Here is a 23,066-nt window from a genome sequence, read left to right as displayed (position 1 = left end):
GAACCCTAGGATTCCAAATGCCAATGCAGCCAGGCACAATGAGTTATTGCAAGGTTAAAAGGTGTGGCCAGCAGCAGTGGCTATTTTTGTGAGCACTATGTGCCCAAGGGTTGGGTCACGTTCAGTATAAATAGGAGGGTGTTATCAATTTTTGACCTTCTGGTGGCAAACAGTAAAATTTCAGACTAAGCACAAGAGAGATGCATTCTGTTTTTTGGGAGATGGATATCAGGGGATGGGGAAGTTTGACAATGATGATATTACCTATAGGTCCTACATATGGTGGTGTTTAAAGCCACAATAAAAATAAATAAAAAGTTAAAAACAAGCAACACTGATATGAAGTTAAAATGTCAACTACTAGCAGGTTGCCAAAAGTGCCAAATCTATGTAGCCTACATGAAAAACCTGATCAGAAATGCAGACAGCAAGTCTTTGCAGCACTCCATGCAAATATGTTCAAAATATCTGACGTTTTACTTGTGAAAACGTAACAATAAGGTATTACATTAGATATTTTGCTTTGTAGGCCTATTTTAAATGGCATTTAAATACTTCAGAAGAATTCAGCCTTCGTTCAGTTATAACACTTAGTGCAGCTTGGCTACAGCTTTGGCATTCACATAGCACAGGATCTTTCTTCCGACTCATGGTTGATGGAAGACATTTAGATGCAGGCCTAACTGACTTATTGTTAAACAAAGGAAGCTTGTATTACATATAATGTGCACCCAAACAAGAGAACTCTTCCGGGAAGTGAGCATGGAGTGCAGTCTGAAGATATTAGTGGTGGTATCTACGTTACACCACTGCACTGTGGACTGCTAGACTCGGAATACTCTGTGTTAAAGGTGGGATGTTTTTGCAGAGTGTGAGAAGAGAGTAAATGGAGTAAATCGCTCCCAGGAGAAGTAATCCCTTTCTAAAGACATCTACACCAGAAAGTAAAGTGTGCAGCCTCTCCTCATTGATCAGACATGGCAGGCATGGAAGCCAGCAGAGGTCCTATGCTGTTATTTTTAAGCATGCTGTAAGGGTACTGCCACATTTCACATAGCCTTCATTTGCAAGATCAACATTTTTCTTTCAAGATATGTAGTTTAGCTACTGTAGCCTATTTAGTCAGGGATAGCAAGCATACTCTTCTAAAGCTCTATGGTATATCATGTGTCAGGAGAGCAATACTGAAAATTAACTCTAATTTGAATACCATACTTTCCAACGTTTTGTGTCTTTGTGTTAGTGTTGAATGTTTGAGGAGTGATCTGCTGTGTGATGATGAGATTTGCAACTCAGAGTTGGTAAACTTCTCTCCTTCTGTCTACAGGAGGTAGGTGTTCAACGTAACTATAGTTTACCACACCACCCTCGCTGTCAGTGTCATCATCCTCATCGTCCACATCCTCATCCCCCAGATAGTGACTGTCCCCATCAGAGCCAGCATCCACGTCCATCTTCAGCCGCTTCTTGTTGCTGTTACGCACGGACGCCTCCAGGGCCTTCTGTTTGCGGTAGAAGTGGGAGAACTTGTTGAAGATGATGGTGATGGGCAGGGCCACCACCAGAGTCCCGCCGAGGATGCAACCGGACGCCGCAAGCTTGCCCGCCACTGTGACGGGCACCACGTCCCCGAAACCTACCGTGGTCATGCTAACGGTCCCCCACCACCAGCACGCGGGGATGGTGTCCAGTCCGACGTCCTCCTCGTACTCCGCTGTGTACACGATGCCTGAGAACACAGACACGCCCACACCCAGGTAGAGCAGCAGGATGCCCACCTCCCTGTAGCTGTGCTGCATACAGAGACAAGGGGAGGTCAGTATAAAGTTCATGCGCTTCTGACAACCTGACGCACCCTTACCATGCACTTCTCTCTCTTCACTCCTCTCTCTCTTTCTTTTACCACTTTCTCCTCCTACCACACTTTGACTAGTTCTTATAATGTCGGCAGTCCTATCCTCTAATAATAATATTGACAGAGGAGTAGTAAGATCTCCTCTGCCCTGTAGCTTGAATGTTATTCTCTTGCTGTAAGTCGCTTTGGATAAAAGTGTCTGCTAAATAAGTAAATGTAAATGTAGATATCAATCAGTAGGCTCTGGACCATGATGGGCATTTAGGGTTCAAATAAGTGCCGTCAAGGCGATATCTGTAAGATATCAGGCATTTGGCCTTTAGTCAGTGGTTTCCATTTCAAACAGGACCAACCATAATAAAAAAGTACACACAATTGCATCCCAACTGCAACAGCCAATATCATAATTAATTAAATAATTTCTGAAAAATATCCTCAGGCCTATTGATTTTCTTTTGGAAAAAATTTGAAAACGAATTTTCCAGAATTTGGAATGCTAAACATTGTTTTGTATAGTTTTGTACAGGCTATCCGTGCAGTTAAATTTGATACCAACATTGTAATACTGTAGGTTTCTTTTTGAATTTGCATTTCATATATTTACTTTTCACAATAAGATGTTTCATGACAAAGCAACTACAGCAACCACCACTGCAGTTATGATCTCTTACTGGGATAAGCAGAAGAGCATTGAGAATAGGGATGGGAGAAATGTAGTTCTCCTTTAAGGATTTTACAGGATCAAATAACTGAACATCCAGCATGATGGAGCAGCCATGGCCTACTGGTTAGGGCTTCGGACTTGTAACCGGAGGGTTGCCGGTTTGAACCCCGACCAGTAGGAACGGTTGAAGTGCCCTTGAGCATGGCACCTAACCCCACTGTAGCAGGCAGCTCACTGTGTCGGCATTAGTGTGTGCTTCACTGTGTGTTCACTGTGTGCTGAGTGTGTTTCACTAATTCACGCATTGGGATAAATGCAGAGACCAAGTTTCCCTCACAGGATCAAAAGAGTATATACTTATACTATGATAATCCAGGCTTAGATTCCATTAATTATGCAGTGTGATACAAAGTTGTAGCCATTGTAGTGTAGCAGGCTAGGCATCTACACATTCTGCCTAGTCTCACCCTTAGTGTGGCCCCTAGTGACCGTAGGCCCGTGGAGTGTCTGGCCAGCTTCAGGACTCGGAATATCCTCATGAGTCGGAACACCTGCACCACTTTTCCCAAGTTTTCTAGCTCGGATTCACTGCCAACTACCAAGTCAAAGAGTAGGGTGACATAGATGGGCACCACAGAGATGATGTCGATCATGTTGAGAGGCATAATGAAAAACTTCCGTCGGTTTGGAGCTAGAAGCATGCGAGTCACCACCTCAAAGTTGAACCAGCAGACACAGAATATCTCGAGGGCCTGCAGAGTGGGGTCCTCGATCTGCTTGCCATTCTGGTCATAGACCTGGTACTCCGGGATGCTGTGAATGCACATGGTCGCAATGGAGGTCAGAACCACAGTGATGGACAGTAGACTGAAGAGCTTGCTGGGGATGGAGTAGCCAGGGTTCTCCAGGGTCAGCCACAAGCACCGACGGACATTGCCACACTTCATGTCCTGGAAGAGCAAGATGTCCTTGTTGAGGTCGGAGATTTCGTCCACGTCTGTGTCCACACTGCTCTCGTCGCTGTCTTCATCCCAGTTCTTGTGTCGGGTCTCAAGCTTTCGGTCATGGTATCGGTAGCTGCAGCAGCTGTCCAGGAAGAACTCGTTGATGCCCCAGTACTCAATCTCTTGGCAGAAGGAGAAAACACACAGCTCCTCCATGATGTGGAGCTTGCCCGTCTGGTAAAAATGCAGGACGTACGCAAAGAGGCTTGGGTTGCGGTCAAAGTAGAACTCCCTCAGCTGCTCGTCGTAGTCGTCGCAGACCTGCAGGATAGCCTCCTCGGACTCACAGGCTAGCAGGCGGCCCAGCCGTGTGTCGGGGAACTTGCGCAGCGTGCTGGAGAACAGGCTGCTCTTGAGCCCTCCCACGTTGATGTGGACCAGCGGGTCTCCAGGGTCTGGGACCCAGCCCCGCAGGCTCTCCTTCACCATGGCGCCCTGCCCTTCAATGCAACACACAGACAGAGACATCTCATGTGATGAAATGGGATAGTATGAGGAAAGGCACCAAAAATAAATGCAGTGAAATGTCCCTCTGATCCTCAGATTAGAGATCTATACAAATGTTGGTGATGGGTTTCAAGTGACTTTTTTTTAACCTCCCAACAAATAGTAAGGTCAAATAAATCAATGGTCCAGTTATAAACTAGCAGAAGAAGAGTATAATTATGACCCATACTTTTACAATGTTTATATAATAACAACAACAACAACAACAACAATAATAATAATAATATTTCGTTCAATTCTAATTTGAAAACACCTCGATATAGATTGTTGTGGACAGACTGACCAACCCTGTGCAACTATGTATGGGATACAATATGAAGACAGTAAGGGGAATACTGTCTTCATGGTACCACATCTGGGTAAAAATAAATGTGGAAAGTGAAGCTAGACTGGAGGCAAAAGGTTCAAATGCAGAGGGTGCCAGTGCTCTTATTGAGTAATGATTTAATTTAGCTTACGTTCTCTTGCCACAGCTGTTGACAAACAACATGCACTAATGTACACTAGGTTTGTTAATAGATGCTACCTAGAATAGACAGCCATTAATTTGTTATAAAATGCTGCTGGTACTGTAACGACCATATAGCCTACAATCTCCTTTGTGGCCAAACTCTGAAGAAATGAGCGAAGGGTCTCTTTTTACGATATATTCTATTCTCACTCATTATTTTCAGGTTTTCACTTTTTTCGTTTCGAATAACTGAAAACCGAGGTAAAAGTTTAAATCACTTTATCTTCTGATAACCTTGAGGTAGCCTACATAAATGTTGCAAAACGCTCTCTTCTCAGTGCTTGCTATATGTTATCTATAATTGAAGAGAATGAAATCTTTCAAGTCCACTGCATGTGTTTGACAAATCAAAAACACAAGGTTCGATCTACAGCGTCTCTGGTAGCCTATGGTTGATGTAGGCTACTGTAAATGCACTTGACACTGTCAGCTTTATACGATCTAAGCCAAACAATATTCTACTTCATTTAACATCCTTATAACCACCAAAATCACTGTCCAAAACTTTAGAACATTATGGTCTAGGCCATACATCTTTTATATGCAACAGTTAGACTACACTATTACTGATTTATTGATTAAACCGACAAAAGCAATAAGGACTCACCGTAAAAACTTGGAACCGAATTATCCTCGTCCTCGTTTTCTCAAAGTCCACTTATTCCAACAATGCCTTAATTATGGAAGAAGTAGGAGGTACCGAAAGTCTGGCATTTTTGCTGGTAAAAAAACCCCATCGGTTGTGTATTTAGGACTTTGTGCATCTAAATGAGCCATTGCATCTCTGCATTTAAAATCGCCGGAACAAACCGACGCACGGCAACTCATGTGCTTGCGGCTGGCACATCGTCGGGTGCGCGCTTTGGTCACTGGTGCGTACACCAGTGGCTCGAGAATAATAAGGGTTCATCGGAATTTTACGTGCGTGTCTGCGAGGGATCATGTGCAAGCCGTGTCCATACGAAAACTGATACTTCTGCATCAAAACAATATTAAACACAGTTGCAAAGAAACAAAATTCAACATACACCGCTGCAACGAATCATTGGCTAGCCATTTATTTTAGTTTGTTAGTTAATATCGGGGTGATTATTTCATCAGGAAGATAGTTTGATTGGTTCCAATAAACATGAAAGCTTCAAAACATGAAAGCTTCACATTTTGTTGATACTTTCATGTAAAGTGATATAGGCTACATGCAAATAAATGGTATTGAAAGGCACATTTGTCTAAAAGAGAAATTCTACAGATGTGATATAGCTTATAAGCCTTTATTTGTCTTTAATGTGAATTTATTAGTCTGAAGAATCATAGAAATCATTCTGTTATAAAACTATAAATGACAAATAGGCTGCAAGATATTCTGTTTCTATTAATGGCATTTTAATGCCCTTTGTAATGGTGTTTGGGCAGTCCTGAGGGCATAAGAGGATACTTAAAACTATGTCCAGGTCCTTTCCCTTTTTCCTTTTGTAAATAATGCCTCCTGGTGTCCAAAGAAAGCAAACACTTACATTTAGTATGCCTCTCTACTGTGGTCTCTCTGGGAATATGACAAACAAGTCCCCCTCACCTTTGTATTGAAATCTACCTGAGCATACCTCTGACAAGTGGAAAGATGAGGCTGCCAGAACAGCGCCAGAGAGGAACATCTCAGTAATGCTGACCAGTGGCCAGGTTGTTCAATGAGATTTGCTAACACTTTATAAGCTGATGATCCACATGGAAACTTTTTGAGCAATGTTGCTGAGCAATGTTCCTGTAGGCCTATTGGTTTTTGGATACATTCTCATTGATATTAGGCAGTTTTTACTGTACTTTAATCATCAGAAGGCAAATAAGAACAAATCATCCAATAAGAACACACAATTGGTTATGTTGTTGCTCAGCGACATTGCTCAAAATGTTGTTCCAAAATGTATGTCCACATTAAAAAAGGCTTTTTGATCACATTACACTCTTAAAACGAATATTTTTAACACATCTTTGTGTCCAGATAGGGACAACACATTTGTTTTAAGAGTATTCAGTTGATATGGCATTGAGCATCCACCCACTTAGAAAACAAATCTCAGTTACTATAGTTACCTTGTCAAGTATAACCTTGTATTTGAGAGAGACATGTCTCTAGCCATCCAATCATATACATGTGTTGTTATATACTTCGAACAAGGCACACAAAAGAAAAAGGTTTTTTTTTAAAAATCCCAAATCTATGGCCTAATATAGGGCATCAACAGGATTCAACAGGTATGTTGCACTAGGTCTACATCCATCATTAATAATAATGACATAAAATACCCATTTGGACTGACACTGAACTGCAGATTAAATAATTTTCCAAATCCTACAATAATGCAGGATGTTGGCTGCATTGCCAACATATTTGCATTGAATCATCCATTTTAACAACCTTCATTAGCAGGCTATCACAGACTATTCTTTTGAGAACTGGGAAAAGGATGCATACCACAATAGCTTTATAAATAGTTTAGTGGTATGGCTAGGAAATCAGAGGTGGAAGAACTCTGGCCTGAAAAAGTAAGTCTTTTGTTCAAACCATTCACTAAATTAGCTAAATATAGCCTAATTAGCACCACTCTTCAGAGCATCTAGTGAGATAACCCTGTCTTATACACACAGGTAGTGTCAATACATAGTTTTTTCCTCCTCTGAAGGAAATAAATACCAATATGAATTTGACCTTGTTTCTCTAATTTGTCTCGTGATGGACCACAAGAGGGCAGTGTTGATGAGTGAAAGAACTCAAGCCTCTAGTGCTTGAGGTGTGTGAACCAGTGATAGCTGATGTCGTCACATGCTTCATGCGTGCATTTTGTCTGACCAGAGACAAAGAGACAGAGACTCAGCAGAGGATAGATGATTGTGTCCTGTGACTTGAAATTATTAAAACAAAATTGGCAGGTTCGCCACTGGCGCCCTGTGCTTGTCACAGATGAGAGCAAGTTCACCCTGAGCACATGTGACAGATGTGTAAGGGTCTAAAGATGTCGTGGAAAACGTGATGCTGCCTACATCATTCAGCATGACTGGTTTGGTGGTGGGCCAGTGATGATCTGGGGAGGCATATTCTTGGAAGGACGCACAGACCTCTACAGGCAAGATAACGGCACCCTCACTGCTCTTAGGTATCAGGATAAAAAACTTCAGACCCATATTGTCTGACCCTATATTGGTGTAGTGGGCCCGGCCACAGTCATGCCAGCATGCATACACTCCCCCTGCTACCCTGATTTGCATTTGTATATGTTAAAGCCTCCCCTAGAATTAGGAGGAGGGGGGTCATGGGGGGACGACTGCCAAGAAAGGCCCACGTCAATTTCTGACAATCGGCGTTTCCTGCAAACTGCCGTGAACAGCCATTAACCTGAACTTCCACGACAATCTACAGTGCCACATACTGACGAAAAATTCATGCAGTGCCCTGGGTTCCTCCTGGTGCACAACAACGGGTGGACACATGTCGCGAGAGTGTGCAGGCAGTTCCTGGAGGATGAAGGCATTGATACTATTGACTGTCCTCCCACACTTCCCTGACTTAAATCCAATTGAACACCTCTGGGACATTATGTTTTGGTCCATCCAAGACCGCCAGGTTGCACCACAGACTGTCAAGGAGCTCAGTAATGGCCATGTCCACATCTGGGAGCAGATGCCCCAGGACACCATCCACCGTCTCATTAGGAGCATGCCCCCGACATCATTAAGCATGTCGGGGCCATACGAACTACTGAGTACCATTATCAGTTGCTGCAATGAAATTTAGGCTAAATGGACCAACTTGCCCCATCATTTTTTTTTACTTTGATTTTCGGGTGTCTTTGAATTCAGTCCTCTGGACATCATTTTCATTCCCGAAAAACTAAGTGGCATCCTTTTGTTCCTAACACATTACCCAGTCCATATCAGAAAAGATATCCAGTATGATGTTTTTTTCCTATTGCAATCTGATGTGTTTTCAAAGTGTTCCTTTAATTTTTTTGAGCAGTGTAAAGTAAGAGTTAAGGTTTGCTCAGAAAGAGAAGAAGGTAGAATAAGAATTTATTGATGATTAGGTAGTTACCTCCATTAACAAAAATATAGAATATTCTCTTACACATTGTGGTCATATTGGAATCTTAAAGATTATACTTGATGCCTTTGATATTTTTGAGGTCGTCATGTGATAAAATTACTTGTCAAACTTTGAAATGGTTTTTGAACTATATTTCTATCATGAATAACAATCGAGATGGTCAATATTTTCAAATTTGTTATCTGCCATATTGGATTTCAAAATGGCCAACATTAGGTATATTTGGAAATCATGTCAATAGCTTCCTTGAGCCTGAAAATTAAGTGATAGAACTTAAAATACTTTTTTTTCATCTTGTTTATTTTTTAAGTTTTATCAACAATTCTATTAAGAATGGTGGACATATTTGAATTCAAGATGGCGGCCACTAGGGGGCACAATGTGTTGGGGTCCATTTTCATTTTTGATCACTGGGGTAGTAGTACTGTATAACTGTATCAAGTTTCATGCTTTCATGCAGCATGCAGCAAAAACAATGGCATCAACCGTTAAGCTGATTCATAATTCTGCTTGGTAACATTCTGTACTCCTCTATGATCAGAGACTGTAATAATAATAATAATAATAATGTCAACATTTAAGTATAATAATCATATTAATATTGTATGATCGTAATCAACTTACATCACTATTATATCAATATCGAACATATGTAACTAGTAAAACTCTACTAAATGATAGGGTCACTGTACCAACAACATGAGAAAGACCACAAAAAAAAAAAAAATATGACAAAAATACATACAGCTTCTTTATGTTCCAATCCCATCAATATGGGAAATGTATAATCTTATAATGAATCCATATCAGAGACATGCTGTTTCCCCACACACATTCATAATAAAGCCTCTTTAGTCACACTTTACACTTTGAAATATATCCCAGCAACATCCCAAATGCAATATATAAGCACAAAAATAACATTTTCAAGTTTAGGCCTCATATTTGATACTTAGTATCTGCTATCTGCACTGGTTTTTAAAGTTTCAACTGGAAACCCTCTAGGAACAGACTGAACAAAATATACATTGTTTCATTGTTCAATTTAATCTAAATTTAATTATTAAATGAACATACCTTCTTGCTAAAATGTTTGAGGTTCCTCCTCTTCTGTTTGCCCTTGCATATTATAATTTTGCAGGAAAAGTACTGTGACATGTGTTTGGCAAATTTCTGATCTCTAATACTATAAATCAGAGGACTGAGCAGCCTTGGGATAATGTTTGTGATCAGGTAGCCCAGGAAGGTTATTTTTGAGCGATAGATGGGGAAATATGTGATCAAAACAAGATCAAGAAAAGGAGTGACGTAGGACAACATACACAGAAGCAACTGGATGCCGTGTAATGAAATGGTGTTAAGTGCCTTTTTGGCTGAGGCAGCATCTCCTTTAGCTGCTTTGGCTGTTAGAAATATCCTAACGTACGTATAGATCAGTGTCAGCCACACGAAGGATATATACAGACCTTGGACCACCTTCACTTTCTCTTCATGGTATCGGGTGTTGTATAGACTGAGAGGAAAACAAAAGATTACTGTTGAAAAAAAGCTTATAGGCTGTGTGGCAAGGACAATGATAACATCAGCTAGCGCAGGCATGAAGCCAACTCCCCACGTAAGGCCAATGATAAAATAGGTCCTGCGTACTGTGCACATCTGAGCATGATGAAGGGGTTTGCAAATGGCGATATAGCGCTCAATAGCCATACCAGCCAGGATAATTGGTGTGTTCATGTGTGTGGTTGAACCAATTATAAGCACACTACAACATGTGGAAGCTTTAAAAAATGGGTTGGCATAACTTAAAACATACAGCGTCACAGAAAGAAAAATCAGAATCATATCATTCACCACAAGATTCATGTACAGAATGTATCTTGAGTCACTGTGAAACACAGAGTTCTTGAAGAAAGTCAGAACTATGATCCCATTGGTGCAGTTGATAGCAATACCCAGCACAACAATTATAACATTTTTCACCAAAGCCTCCTGAAAAGCATCTCTGTTGGTGAGATTCATCACCTGTGCCTCTCCAGTGGTCCTGCAAATGAACAACATCATTTCATAAATAAGATTAAAAAAAAACAGGATATCATATGAACAAAATGTGTAAATACAGTACATATTATCTGAAGACTTATGAAATAGGTTTACCTGGTAGGGCCTATCGTACATCAGAGCAAAGCTTCTGTCGGATAGATTAATATAGATCCCGTGTTTCAGTGAGTGCCTTGTGATTGGCTGCAGACAGTTAACTAATGTGGACTGGGCATGACTATTCTCTGCACAGTGTCCTGGGAAAATCTAGATATTGAGAATATGACATCATAAGTGTGTTTAATTCTTAGAGCATCTTTTGTATAGTCTTTCAGGTAATGCAAATAAAGTTGTAAAAATAACATCCTTGCTTAATTATCAAGGTTGTCCTAAAAGATCGTCAACAACGTTGAAGATATGATTTTAGCTGAAATAACATAACAAAAGGTCTTCTGGAAAGTAGTCTTGTCCAGAGCAACATGAAATTGTGCAATTGCACTAACTCGTCAGATTTGTTATACCTTTGTGGTCTGAATTTGGTTTAATAGATTTAAACCAAATTCAAGCAAAATTTAAAATTTAATAGATAAAGTACAATTTAAAGCAATATATAATTTCATAAAGTGTAATTCCGGAGTAATTTGAACCCAGGTCTTTTTCACGAACACCCCCTCGAGAGCTAGATTACATTGATCAAAGGAGTACCGTGTTTGACCGGCTTGAGCGCTTACAGCCCAAGTGGCTAACAGTGCAAGTACTAAGGGCCAATCGCTAAACATATAGGGCCAATCGCTAAACGTATCCAAACCGCCATTTTTTAACCACTAATAGCATCACACTTCTGCAGTAGTATGAACAGGGTCCCAACACATAAAACAAAGCATCAAGAACTTAACTAGATGTACCGCATAGCGGTACAAAATATGACCGCCGCTCAGTCCTGTACATCCGTTCCGCGAAAAGAAATCACACTTCAATTTGTCTCCATATTTTACTCCATCCCCCACTCTTGAAACTTTTGTGTAGGCCTATGCTTGTTTGGCATGCCTGAGTGTGCGTGTGCGGCTGCACAGAAAGTAGCCTACTGGTGCTGAAAAGGTGAATAGATTGTAGAATAGCCAAAGAAGATGTAGCATTGTTATAAAACCTTTAAAATCTCTAAACAATCACAAGTAGGGCAGTTCATCACAGTTCATCCATTGCAACTGGATTGATGAAAGGTCACTTACACCTGTAGGCTACATTGTATTTGGGAAAAGCAAAAGGTATCAGCATAATGTTATTTATTTATTTATTTATAAACAAAAACATCTCTGTCAGTTCCATGCCGTTTTCAACAGCTATCAAAAACAAAGGTCATTTTTGGATGGATGGATTTTTTGTGAATGTTTCTTCTTCTACATAAGATTTTAGTCATCTTTAGTTCATGTGATACTTTATTGTCAATGCACAAATTAAGTAAAGTAGTCTGAAACATTATTGTTAATGCACAAATTAAGTAACAGTAGTCTGAAACGAAATGCTGTTTTACATCTAACCAGTGGTGCAAATAACTGACTTGTCCAAATGGGCCTTGATGAAATGCGTCGCTAGACTGTTCATACACATTTTAACGGGCCAAAGTTGAAGAGCTGTTGTCCGTTATTGTTCGTGCAAATATAGGCTGATTCATGTTCCCTTGCATTGTGTAACTGAGGTCCTTGGCTAGTCTGGCTTTCACCAGACCAAGCTCAATCTTTTAAGAAATCAAAAAGAAATAGCGGGCAGATCAGGCTGGGTTCACCCAGCCTAGTCCATAAGGTACCCGATATTGTTTAATTTTCCGATTGAGATATCCACGCTCTGGCTATTCTAAATGCAAAAATGCATCAGGGAGTTATGACAAAACTGTAACTAACAAACTAGATCCTAATAGAAAGCTGTTAGCTTCCCTAAGCTACAGGTAGGCTTATAAGGTAGGCCTATTTACAACATAAATTGTCAATAGGCTATGCTGGCGACACAAATAAAATCTCCTTTGGAAACCAATGGCTCACTCCTTACAGTATCAAGCGGACTTAAACTGCCATATCGTGGCGAAAAGTTGTAATAAAATTCACGCAGCATGAGTCAAGGAAAGCACGAATGAAGTAGTCACTTCTAAATGGGACCCACTACACAGTAGCTTAAGGTGTGTTGCTAAAGCAGCCATAATGAAATGAAGGTGTCATTGTTTGGATACTTCACACACACGTGCTTTTTAATTTCACAGATTACTACCAAGCTGGAATCAAAGCACATCGATTCCCCTCTCACACCCTGCACGCACTTAAAGGGACACCAGGCAACGTTTTCGTGTTAATTACTCATCTTCGTAAGTCGGTATATGGTTAAATGACTCATTACAGGGCGAATGAAGACTCTCTCGCCCGCCCCTACTGCCTGTAGGAAGAATATCCCTCTTGCAAGTTCAGTGTATCGTACCCGGCGACCGAAGCAGTTTCAGTTTCCATCCTGCATCCACAGCACAGAGGCTAACGAAACGCTAGCGATTGTTGCAAACGTGTGTATAATGGCAGAGCCGGCGAAGAAGCAGCGAAAACTCTTGATGGAAGATGCAAAGAAAAGAAAAAGAGCTTCAGACCGAGCGAGGAGGAGTTTCGTAGAGAAAAAGCAGTCTCAGGCATGTAGCCTATAGGCAAAACTGTATCAGACCGGTGTAATGTTGGTAAATCTTCCATTGCACAGAATGATTTTTGTAGCACGTGCAACAAATGACAGTCGAAAGATACAATTACAGTGCTACTATCAATTTGCTTGGTATAACCGCATTTATAGTTTTCTACAAATGCAATCAATCAAATTGGCCTCCATCACTCAACCAACGCTAACAGTAACATTACCTAGGTCCTTATTGATATTATAAGATTAACGTACCTGCAGTAAAAACCAAACATGTCCGATAAACATCCTCAGATTTATTTCGGCTTTAAGAAGAAATGGGAATTACATTTCATGTGAACATCGTCCTATCCTTATTAGACGTTCTCTGCGGTAAACTACAGGTCCTTGTAGGAAGCGTCCATTGTTTTTCCAACCTACTTTTAACTTCCAACAACATTACGTCTTACTGCAACGATGCGCCATCTAGTGGACAAACGGCTACTTATCGCCAATACTGGAAATGCTGCCATGATGATGATGATTAATATTTATTTTGGCTTTCTTTTAATCCTACTGAATTTGTAATTATGTATCGGCCGTTCTAATACCGATAGTATGTGGGTGCCTGTGTATGTGTGCATGTGTATATGTGTGCACCGCCATCTACAGGCCAATGAGTGTACAGTCACTAAATGTACACATAACCTAATTTTCTTTAGACCCCCCCCATGGATGAAATTCTACGAAAATACCCCCAGAGAATGCCAGGTCAATCATACACATAAAATTTGGTGCAGTTCTGAACATCTTAACTGAAGATAGGGGCGATTAAAGCAGAATAATATTGCATTTTCATTTTTTACCGGGGGGGTGCAAATCACAAATGAGTGATTATGGGCCAGGTTGATGTGGGCCCTTGAGACCAACATACCATAAAAGATTCTTCATCCTCAGTGCCACGGTTCAGGTAGTTATTTAGGAAAAACTGCTTTTTTTGCGGTTCGGGGGGCTCAGCACGGGGGGGAGCCCCCGGGGACGAAACGAAATTTTTCCATAAAAGTCTAGTGGGGCTACATACCCACCAAATTTCATGTGCCCCGGTGGTTTGGTGTCCCGGGTATCGTTGACCAAAAATTCAGGAAGTAGATGACGGGAGAAAAAAAAAAAAAAAAACTTGTCCCTATATGACAGCTTCGCTAGCGGCGGTCATAATAAGTGTATCGGGAGTTTATGTAAAAAGACTGTTTTACAAGACTTACCTACCGTCTTCGGTCATCTCCATCTTGTGGGATAGTCTGTACAAGTTGATTATCGAATGCAATGCAAAAGGAAGAGACCAGGTTTTTCTTGGTCACTGGCTTAATGATTTTTAGAGTGTGTAAGATAGCAATTTTTGGATCATGCGCCAGACCTTATATGTCGCTTATTGCCACACCCCTGGTAATAAATAAAAGTGGAGTGCATGGCAAAAAATCTCTCACTTAATTGAGTGTATAAGAATAAGCCTTGCATCGCGCTTTGCGCCACCTTGCGCTGGGTGCACGATAGGACCCTCTGAGTGATAACTCAGTGGTTTTCAAAGTGGGGGCCGTGAGGGGGTGCCCGGGGGGCCTCAGCAAGTTGGAAGGAAAAATAAAAGCAACATTTGAAAAATTAAAAATATACCTATTACTATGAGGGTTGTTACATAATGCCATTATAATAATTTGTCACATATCTGAACATCTGAACATTATATTTTCCATGATAATGAAATAATAGTAGAGTGATAGCTCTCATATAGCAGAAAGCCCCAAATGCAATTTTTACACACTGTATGCTCCATCGCGAAGTTAGGATTATTAGGATTAGCTTAATGTATTTTTACATTTGCCGTAGTATTGTCGATGGGTTTAATAACACATCAAGGGGGTCCTTGGTCAGAACCTAGTGGTATTTGGGGGGCCTTGTCGTGGAAAAGTTTGGGAACCCCTGTGATAACTATTTGGGTTATACTCCACAAAGGGGACTATTGAGCCCTGTGGTTGGACATTTTGGTCCTGAAAGGAAACATGTGTGATGCGCACAGTATGGGACTACTGTACTTCAAGAATCTCCATAGAGTGTTAGACATTTTTGAATCTGGGAAAGTCTTTCAGCTAAAATTTTAATCGATTCTGAACCATGGGTTATGTGTATGTGTGTCACGTCATGTGATCTTGTATTGCTTTGTGATTGTCTGTTAAAGGCAATCTTTGTAACATGTCTGAGCAATGCTATGGGGGCAGATTTTAGACTGTGTTTGTGCCTCTTATAGACTCAAAGGGCCTATCTCTGCGCATAGTGGCACCAGGCACAACACAAGTCTTGTTAGCTTACACCCAACGCAATGATCCTTATTCTGCCAAGTGGACGAGTTGTAAAATGAACCTTGTGCATACACAGGCGTGAAATTAGTGTGGTCAGGGGCTTGATCACAAATTGCTATTTTAACACCACTAAAAATGATAACGCCATTGGCTGATAAAAACCAGGTCTAAAGTGAAAGACACAGCAGATGCGCTCACTCCTCATCAAAATATGATTAAATTGATTTTTCGCTCCTTGCTGTTAAAGGGAATGACAGATGTCACTCTCATTGGTTTAATGGATGTTACACCCAAAACACACCCATAATTAATTAAGAAACATTAAGAACAACCCTTTTGAACTGGCGCGGAGATGATTTTTCCGGCTGTTAAATAGTGATAGTGAAGACACTTCCTGTATATTCATTACATCACGCTTCAGAGTATGCATTTAGATCGCTATGCAAAAGGGCCCATAATTCATTCCAAGTGCTGTGCAACATGAATAGGATACAAGACACCACTTTGTATACTTACTTACCTGGCAGGGGTGATACAATGAACAAGAAGGTTGTTTGCCCAGGGCGAGGCTCGGCCATTGCACATCCGGTTGTGCTGATCCCTGCAAATTCCTCAAATGTGGGAATCTCGACTGCACAATTTCTGGTAGTGGGGGACTGCGTTCGTGCTCTCCCCTGATATTTGTGGGGCAGCCGTGGCCTACTGGTTAGCGCTTCAGACTTGTAACCGGAGGGTTGCCGGTTCGAACCCCGACCAGTAGGCACGGCTGTAGTGCCCTTGAGCAAGGCACCTAAAGCGTTCTACATACTCGACGCACCCGACCAGTAGCGCGACAACGTGACGTCAAAACGACGTAGATCTTGCTGGCGCGCCAGGATTTTAGCCAGGTAGTGCGAGGTAGCGCACCACTCATTTTTTTTTCAGACGAGCGCGACAAAGCGGAAACAGGAAGATGGACTAGTTCGAGGGCAAGCGAGAGTTGCAGTGTTTTGTTACAGTCGTGAATTTTTAATAGTTTGCTGGATAAGTTAACAAAGTTACCAGCGAGAGTTGCAACACATGGAATTAAGAGGAAAGAATAGAAACGATTTATTTTCAAACAAAGGATATCTATTAAAGCCTGAACAAAATCTCTTTCCACTTCAGGAAATTACACAAACTCAGCCAGCTGCTAGCTAGCTAGCCAGCTAACTAAACTGTTTAAATTATTAAAATTTCCCTCGGGATGACTAAAGTATCTATCTATATATCCATCTATCTATCTATCTACCTGTGCACACACCTTGGAAACTAGGTGATAATGATGGTGGTAGTTGTGAATAGTAGCAATCAAAGTCTGAAGCACCATCATCACAGAAACTAGCTACTAGCAGAGCCCGTCTACGGAGAGCCTGGCCACTCCGTATTAAGTCCCATTGTACCGAATTTTGGTTGCAGTTCCACCAGAGTTCCACTGGGGGCGATCGCCATGAGTGCAGAATGAATGGGAGTCAATGGAGCTAGACGGCTAAATTTGTCTCTTTCACCTGATTGTCGTTGACAAATCTCAGATTTGACTGTAGTTTGTATAACTTCAACATGGGTTATAGGTCAAAAGTTGAATGAACGAGTACTTATGTCCTTTTGATTTCTTACAGGTTGGGTCGTTGTTGCCCATAACACGCTAGCATTGTGCTAATGAATGACGTCATTGACACGTTTGAAAGGCTTTTTAGAACAATTAAGTGACTTTAAAAAATATAATACTCAACCAAGTGTATTTTCTTTGCCTCCCCTTTTGAATACAATATTCAAATTACTTGAAAAAAAATTATAACCCGAGAAAAGTGGATTTTGAGGGGTACAGCTCCATAGACCTCCATGCATTCTGCACTCGTGGATGAGCGCCCTCATGTGGAACCACAGAAGGAACAACTGCAACCAGTTCAGAAACCGGAAGATTTCCGAGAGTGGCAGTGTCACTCCCCGATGTGAGTCGCTACCGGATGTGAGTCGCGCATGCGTCACTTTGCTACTTTGCGACTACCAGTGCTGTTAGCCACAGAATAATGACATTAGCCTACACAGCAGTAATGTATTATTTAGCGTAAGGCATCACATTTTCACGGCATGATCTCTAATGTCAGTTCTACATTAGAGGCTGAAGTAGCCTGCTAGCGAGAGAGTTCTGTAATATCAATAAAAATTGACCTACATAACGAAGTTTGTTCACTGCTGGCAAGTAAGTAAGCAATCAAGCACAACAAAGGCTGTCACTTGAATGGCGTTTGCTAACGTTAGCAATCAAACAATTTTAGATAGCTAAAACGTTTTTGAAACAGAAAAGTGAATTATTTTATGGATTTCAGTCGGATCCCTTAGCGTTATGCCGTAAAACCTATCAATCTGAGCATGCGTGACTCACATCGGGTAGCGACTCACATCGTTGAGTGACAGCAGTTCTCCCCTTATTAGACATTCTCTGCTACTAGTGTTTCTTACTGCAGCTTCTTCTGCTGTGTAACTTAGTTAGCGTTAATCTTTTCACAACAGCGACACCTCTGTTCAGGAGAATTTTGCAACTAGCGTCGCAACCACCACGCGTGAGTATAAATGGTTACGGCGCTTCTGTGACGTCACATTGTCGCGCTGGCCGGGTGCGTCGAGTATGTGGGACGTTTAACCCCTCACTGCTCACCGAGCGCCGCTGTTGTTGCAGGCAGCTCAATGCGCCGGGATTAGTGTGTGCTTCACCTCACTGTGTGTTCACTGTGTGCTGAGTGTGTTTCACTAATTCACGGATTGGGATAAATGCAGAGACCAAATTTCCCTCACGGGATCAAAAGAGTATATATACTTATACTTACACATTTATACTCCCCAAACACATTAAGGTCAAGGTGAACTTTATTATCCCACAAGGGGAAATTCATGTGGTCATTGCACATCTTGTCACAACATAATAATTAAAAACTTACACTCTAAGAAGTGATGTGTTAAAATGACACATTGCTGTGTGTGCTCAGGGACAACAGATTTTTGTGTCAATTTCACCACAGACAAAACAGTAAACACAGAAACATAACAGGGAAAAGACAGAAAAATGATAATACAGAATCTGACATTGATATTAGGTTAAAAATAGCTAAGATTGTTAAAAAGTATTTAAGACCTGCCATAACATTACAGTTTCAGTGTTGAGGTAAGATTAAAGTGCCTAAGATATTTTTGATCACTATACAGTCTGAGTGCTCTGAGCACAAATTATTTATTGCACCATGTTGTCCTGCCTGCGCTCAAGACAAATCAAAGCCTACCGAATTCCACATACCTCCTTAGTCAAGAAATAAAACGTTTCACTGCTTGTGCTATTACAGCCAGCTCAGAACCACACCGTAAAGAGGGAGGCGTGAACAGAACTGCACGGTTAACACAAATATATGGACCCTTTCAAGAGAGTTCCATTATCAGCATCATAGTTGGCCCCACAAGACTTCCGTTTTAACATTCCATATGTTATCTAGATTGGGGCCCTATTTGGGCCCCAATCTACTTCCTCTGCATTAAGATAACAATGTTAAATTGTTAAAACGGAAGTCTTGTGGGGCCAACTATGATGTTGATAATGGAACTCTCTTGAAAGGGTCCATATTTAAAAGTAATCAGAAATTATTCAGAACTGCAGTCAAGAAAGAGATGGCTTAGTGAGAAAAGAAGGTATGTAAGTGTGTGGATGTAATGCAAGTATATGATGTTGAGAAAGATGAGTAGGATGAGGAAGGTAAGTATAGATCAGTGTTAGCCATACAAATGACATATAAAGGGCTTGGACCACCTTTGCTTTTTCTGCATGGTATCGGGTGTTGTATACTGGCCGAATGGCAAGAACAATGATAATTTGCCTTAGGATGCAGGATACACTTTCCATCACACTTCAGTCCAGCAGATGGAGATTCTTCAGTGAGTTTTTTTTTGGGCAGTTTGCAAACGGAGTGCATTACCACCATCTGCTGGACTTAAGTGGGCTGGCAAGTATACCCTGTAGCCTCGTTCTGGCCGCCGGGTGAATAAGGCGAATATCGGCTAGCACAGGTATGAAGCCCCACGTCAGGATGATGAGAAAATAGGTCCTGCGCACTGTGCACATCTGAGCATGTTGAAGGGGTTTGCAGATGGCAATATAACGCTCAGCCATACCAGCCAGGATAATTGGTGTGTTCGTGTTCAATCTCTGCTGTAATGAGATATATGTGTTACCACAATACAAATTATAATAATAATAGTCATGTTAATAATTACAGTGTATAAATAATGATAAATAAAAGATATAAATAATATTCAACATTCCATTGAAAGTTCTGAGGCCTTTCAGCAGGGCCTTCAGCACAAAGAAACAATTCCACATTACACTGCATATGTGTACTTCACATATATTTTCATACAGTTGCAAGGCTGAGAAAACATATAGGTGTCTCTTAATTAAACTGTTCTATGTACCAGTCTCCATCATATATATTGGAAATAATCAAACTATGATGCATGCCAGATAAATGCTTGCACTAGCCTCCCTGGTGCTGTTTTCATTAATCAAACAGTATAACATGTCCCAACATTATCACAAACAGCTACATAAATGAAAATATAGCCTTGTTGAAATTTAGGATAATTAACAATCATAGGTTAACCATAATAAGTAGCCTATGCGTTTTGTTTTAGATATCCCTATAGACATTTTTGTTCATGGCATAATTCAAACAGCACAGGAATCTATGTCACAGGCCACAGGTGCCTAACTACCATTCTTAACTATGGGATGCATTAAGGAGAGAAACCTTTGTACTTCCCACAGATGTGAGAGATAACACATCAAGAGGTAAAAGTTGCATTTTGTTCCTGGGCTGATTTAAAGACTATTATCCAAAAAATGTTTTTTACGTTTTGTACTGCTTTGTACCATTCTCAAATTCATTTTGATGGCACATAGCCACATAACATCTGTCATTACAGCTTTGTAGTCATAGACAAGTGCTTGCAAGGGCAAGACTATTAGCATATTAGTTTGTGTTCTCAACATTCTACTCAGATCTGATTGAAATCAGTGGAATTAAAACGTTCTTGATTAGCTAGCGTTTAGCAGGCCAAGAGTGACTTAGGGAAACAACATCTGCCTCTAATGCTTCCGGAGTCAGATCTGTTACTTAGAAGACAATTCTGGCACTTGCAGCAACTGAACTGGATGACTGTAATTATGTTTACTCCAATGTTTTGGGCCCACACCGTCGACTTCAAGGCAGCACTGCCACTGTCGACTTCAATGCATCTAACCCATAACCCTATCCCTAGTGCCTTCCAGGCAGTGCTGCCTTGATGTTGACGTTGTGGGCCCAAAAGACCATAGATCGAGTCCATTTCAATCTATGAGGAACTAACTCTCATCTTACTAGAATGCTTCAGCTTCCTCTTCTTCTGTTTGCCTTTACAACTGATAACCTCGCAGGAGTAGTACTGCGACATGTGTTTGGCAAATTTCTGATCTCTAATACTATAAATCAGAGGACTAAGCAGCCTTGGGATAATGCTTGTGATCAGGTAGCCCAGGAAGGTTATTTTTGAGCGATAGATGGGGAAATATGTGATCAAAACGAGATCAAGAAAAGGAGTGAGATAAGACAGCATACAGAGAAGCAGCTGGGCCCCATGTAATAAAATAGTGTTCTGTGCCTTTTTGGCTGAGGCAGTGTCACCTTTCGCTGCTCTGGCTGTAAGGAAAACTCTCAAATAAGTATAGATCAGTGTCAGCCACACAAATGACATATAAAGGGCTTGGACCACCTTCGCTTTCTCTTCATGGTATCGGGTGTTATATAAGCTGAGGTAGAAGCAAAAGATTACCGTTGAGAAAAAGCCTACTGGCCGAATGGCAAGGACAATGATAATATCGGCTAGCGCAGGTATGAAGCCAACTCCCCACGTCAGTACGATGAGAAAATAGGTCCTGCTTACTGTGCACATCTGAGCATGATGAAGGGGTTTGCAGATGGCAATATAACGCTCAATAGCCATACCAGCCAGGATAATTGGTGTGTTTGTGTGTGTGGTCGAACCAATTACAACCAAAATACAACACATAGAAGTATTAAAAATAGGATAGGCATAACTTAAAACATACATAATCACAGAAACATAAATCATGATCATATCGTTCACCACCAGATTTATGTACAGAATGTATCTGGACTCGCTGTGAAAAACAGAGTTCTTCCAGAAAGTCATAACAATGATCCCATTGATGCAGTTGATGACAATACCCAGGATAACAATGATGAGATTTTTCACCAAAGCTTCCTGAAAGGCGTCTCTGTTTGTGAGATTCATCACCAGGTGATTCAGTGGTACTACAAATGAACAGCAACATTTTTTACAAACAGAATATTACATACAAAAGATGCGTAAATGTATTTCTGATGACTGATGGAATTACTGATTATGAATTATGAAAGAAATATTGAAATGGATAAATGAGCTTACCTTGTCAAACCTAACAAAAATCTGATTAAGATTCATAAAGAGCAATGTGTGAATGTGCACCTCGTGGTTGGCTGAAGACAACAGACCTAATATGAGGGTTCACAGGACATTATTATTCTTAGAGTAGTGTCATGGGAAAATGAGACTATTGAGGATAGTCGTGTGTTTTCGTGTACATTATATATATATATATATATATATATATATATATATATATATATATATATATATTTGAGGCATAATATTGAGGTTTGAGGTTTAATTGAGGTTAAATAAAATTGAAACGATAACATCCTTAATAAATTATCAAGCTAGTTTTTACAGCGAACAACAGGTCAACAACTTCTATGATATAGGCTATTTTCAGATAACTCATGACTTTTAGATTTACTGAGCAGATAATAACATACCTGGGCCTGCACACTTGACTGAAATCAGTAAAATTAAGAAGCTTATGAGGTGTCGGGGAGTGAGGTTTACTAACATTCCACACGCACAGCTATGCTGGCATCCGTTACACTTGCAAACAGGTATCTGTTTGCCTTGAGTTTTTTGGCGAACCTTTGCAAACACTCACTCTGAGGAGGTCGTTCTCTGCAAGCATACAGTGGATCTGGACATGAGCTGGACTAAGTGTTACTATTACATTGGGCTGTTTACACCAAATCGTTCAAACTTAACTGTTCAGAGAAAACATGTTCGCCAGGAACGTTCGCCACTGTTGACCAAATTTGCACTTCAGATGTTTGCATCGACTTCAAAGAGAGCTTTATTAACCTACCTGCTTTTTTAACTTCTGTCCAGCAGGGAGAGAAGTGGATTCAGTTGCTGTGTCCAGTCAGAGCCCTAGATGTGTATACTACACACGTGTGCTTAGGAGGCCAGGCCTGTCAA

The 23,066-nt window shown here is 40.8% G+C and overlaps 3 protein-coding genes and 1 non-coding gene across 4 annotated transcripts; 1 reads left to right on the top strand and 3 right to left on the bottom strand.

Moving 5' to 3' along the window:
* Window positions 1-1,292: 1,292 nt before the first annotated feature.
* si:dkey-43k4.5 (potassium voltage-gated channel subfamily S member 2) lies at window positions 1,293-3,952 on the bottom strand. Its single transcript, XM_042088170.1, has 2 exons — window positions 2,987-3,952; window positions 1,293-1,793 (listed from the first exon to the last, which is right to left on the bottom strand). The coding sequence occupies exons 1-2, from the start codon at window positions 3,950-3,952 to the stop codon at window positions 1,293-1,295; spliced, it is 1,467 nt and encodes a 488-aa protein (XP_041944104.1).
* Window positions 3,953-9,581: 5,629 nt separating this feature from the next.
* On the bottom strand, window positions 9,582-11,062 carry LOC121706432 (odorant receptor 131-2-like). The gene is made up of 2 exons (XM_042088175.1): window positions 10,792-11,062; window positions 9,582-10,678 (listed from the first exon to the last, which is right to left on the bottom strand). The coding sequence occupies exon 2, from the start codon at window positions 10,654-10,656 to the stop codon at window positions 9,694-9,696; it is 963 nt and encodes a 320-aa protein (XP_041944109.1). The 5' UTR covers window positions 10,657-10,678; window positions 10,792-11,062; the 3' UTR covers window positions 9,582-9,693.
* A 5,115-nt stretch (window positions 11,063-16,177) lies between these two features.
* Window positions 16,178-16,342, top strand: LOC121708081. The gene has a single exon (XR_006031571.1). It is a non-coding gene; the product is annotated as a U1 spliceosomal RNA (small nuclear RNA).
* A 4,717-nt stretch (window positions 16,343-21,059) lies between these two features.
* LOC121706981 (odorant receptor 131-2-like) lies at window positions 21,060-22,282 on the bottom strand. Its single transcript, XM_042089162.1, has 2 exons — window positions 22,276-22,282; window positions 21,060-22,039 (listed from the first exon to the last, which is right to left on the bottom strand). Exons 1-2 carry the CDS (start codon window positions 22,280-22,282, stop codon window positions 21,060-21,062), a joined length of 987 nt encoding a protein of 328 aa, XP_041945096.1.
* Window positions 22,283-23,066: the final 784 nt, after the last annotated feature.

This window comes from Alosa sapidissima, chromosome 4 (genome assembly GCF_018492685.1).
Source record: "Alosa sapidissima isolate fAloSap1 chromosome 4, fAloSap1.pri, whole genome shotgun sequence".
In the NCBI taxonomy this organism is placed as follows: domain Eukaryota; kingdom Metazoa; phylum Chordata; class Actinopteri; order Clupeiformes; family Clupeidae; genus Alosa; species Alosa sapidissima.
Note: the sequence above shows the minus strand (reverse complement) of the source record. Positions and strands in the feature narration are given on the sequence as shown.

Excerpts from the sequence above, each read along its gene's own strand:
- si:dkey-43k4.5 (XM_042088170.1), bottom strand. The coding sequence starts at position 3,952 with ATGGTGAAGGAGAGCCTGCGGGGCTGGGTCCCAGACCCTGGAGACCCG. Across the intron at positions 1,794-2,986 it reads CACTAGGGGCCACACTAAGG|CACAGCTACAGGGAGGTGGG; the intron begins GTGAGACTAGGC and ends CTCTGTATGCAG.
- LOC121706432 (XM_042088175.1), bottom strand. The coding sequence starts at position 10,656 with ATGAATCTCACCAACAGAGATGCTTTTCAGGAGGCTTTGGTGAAAAAT.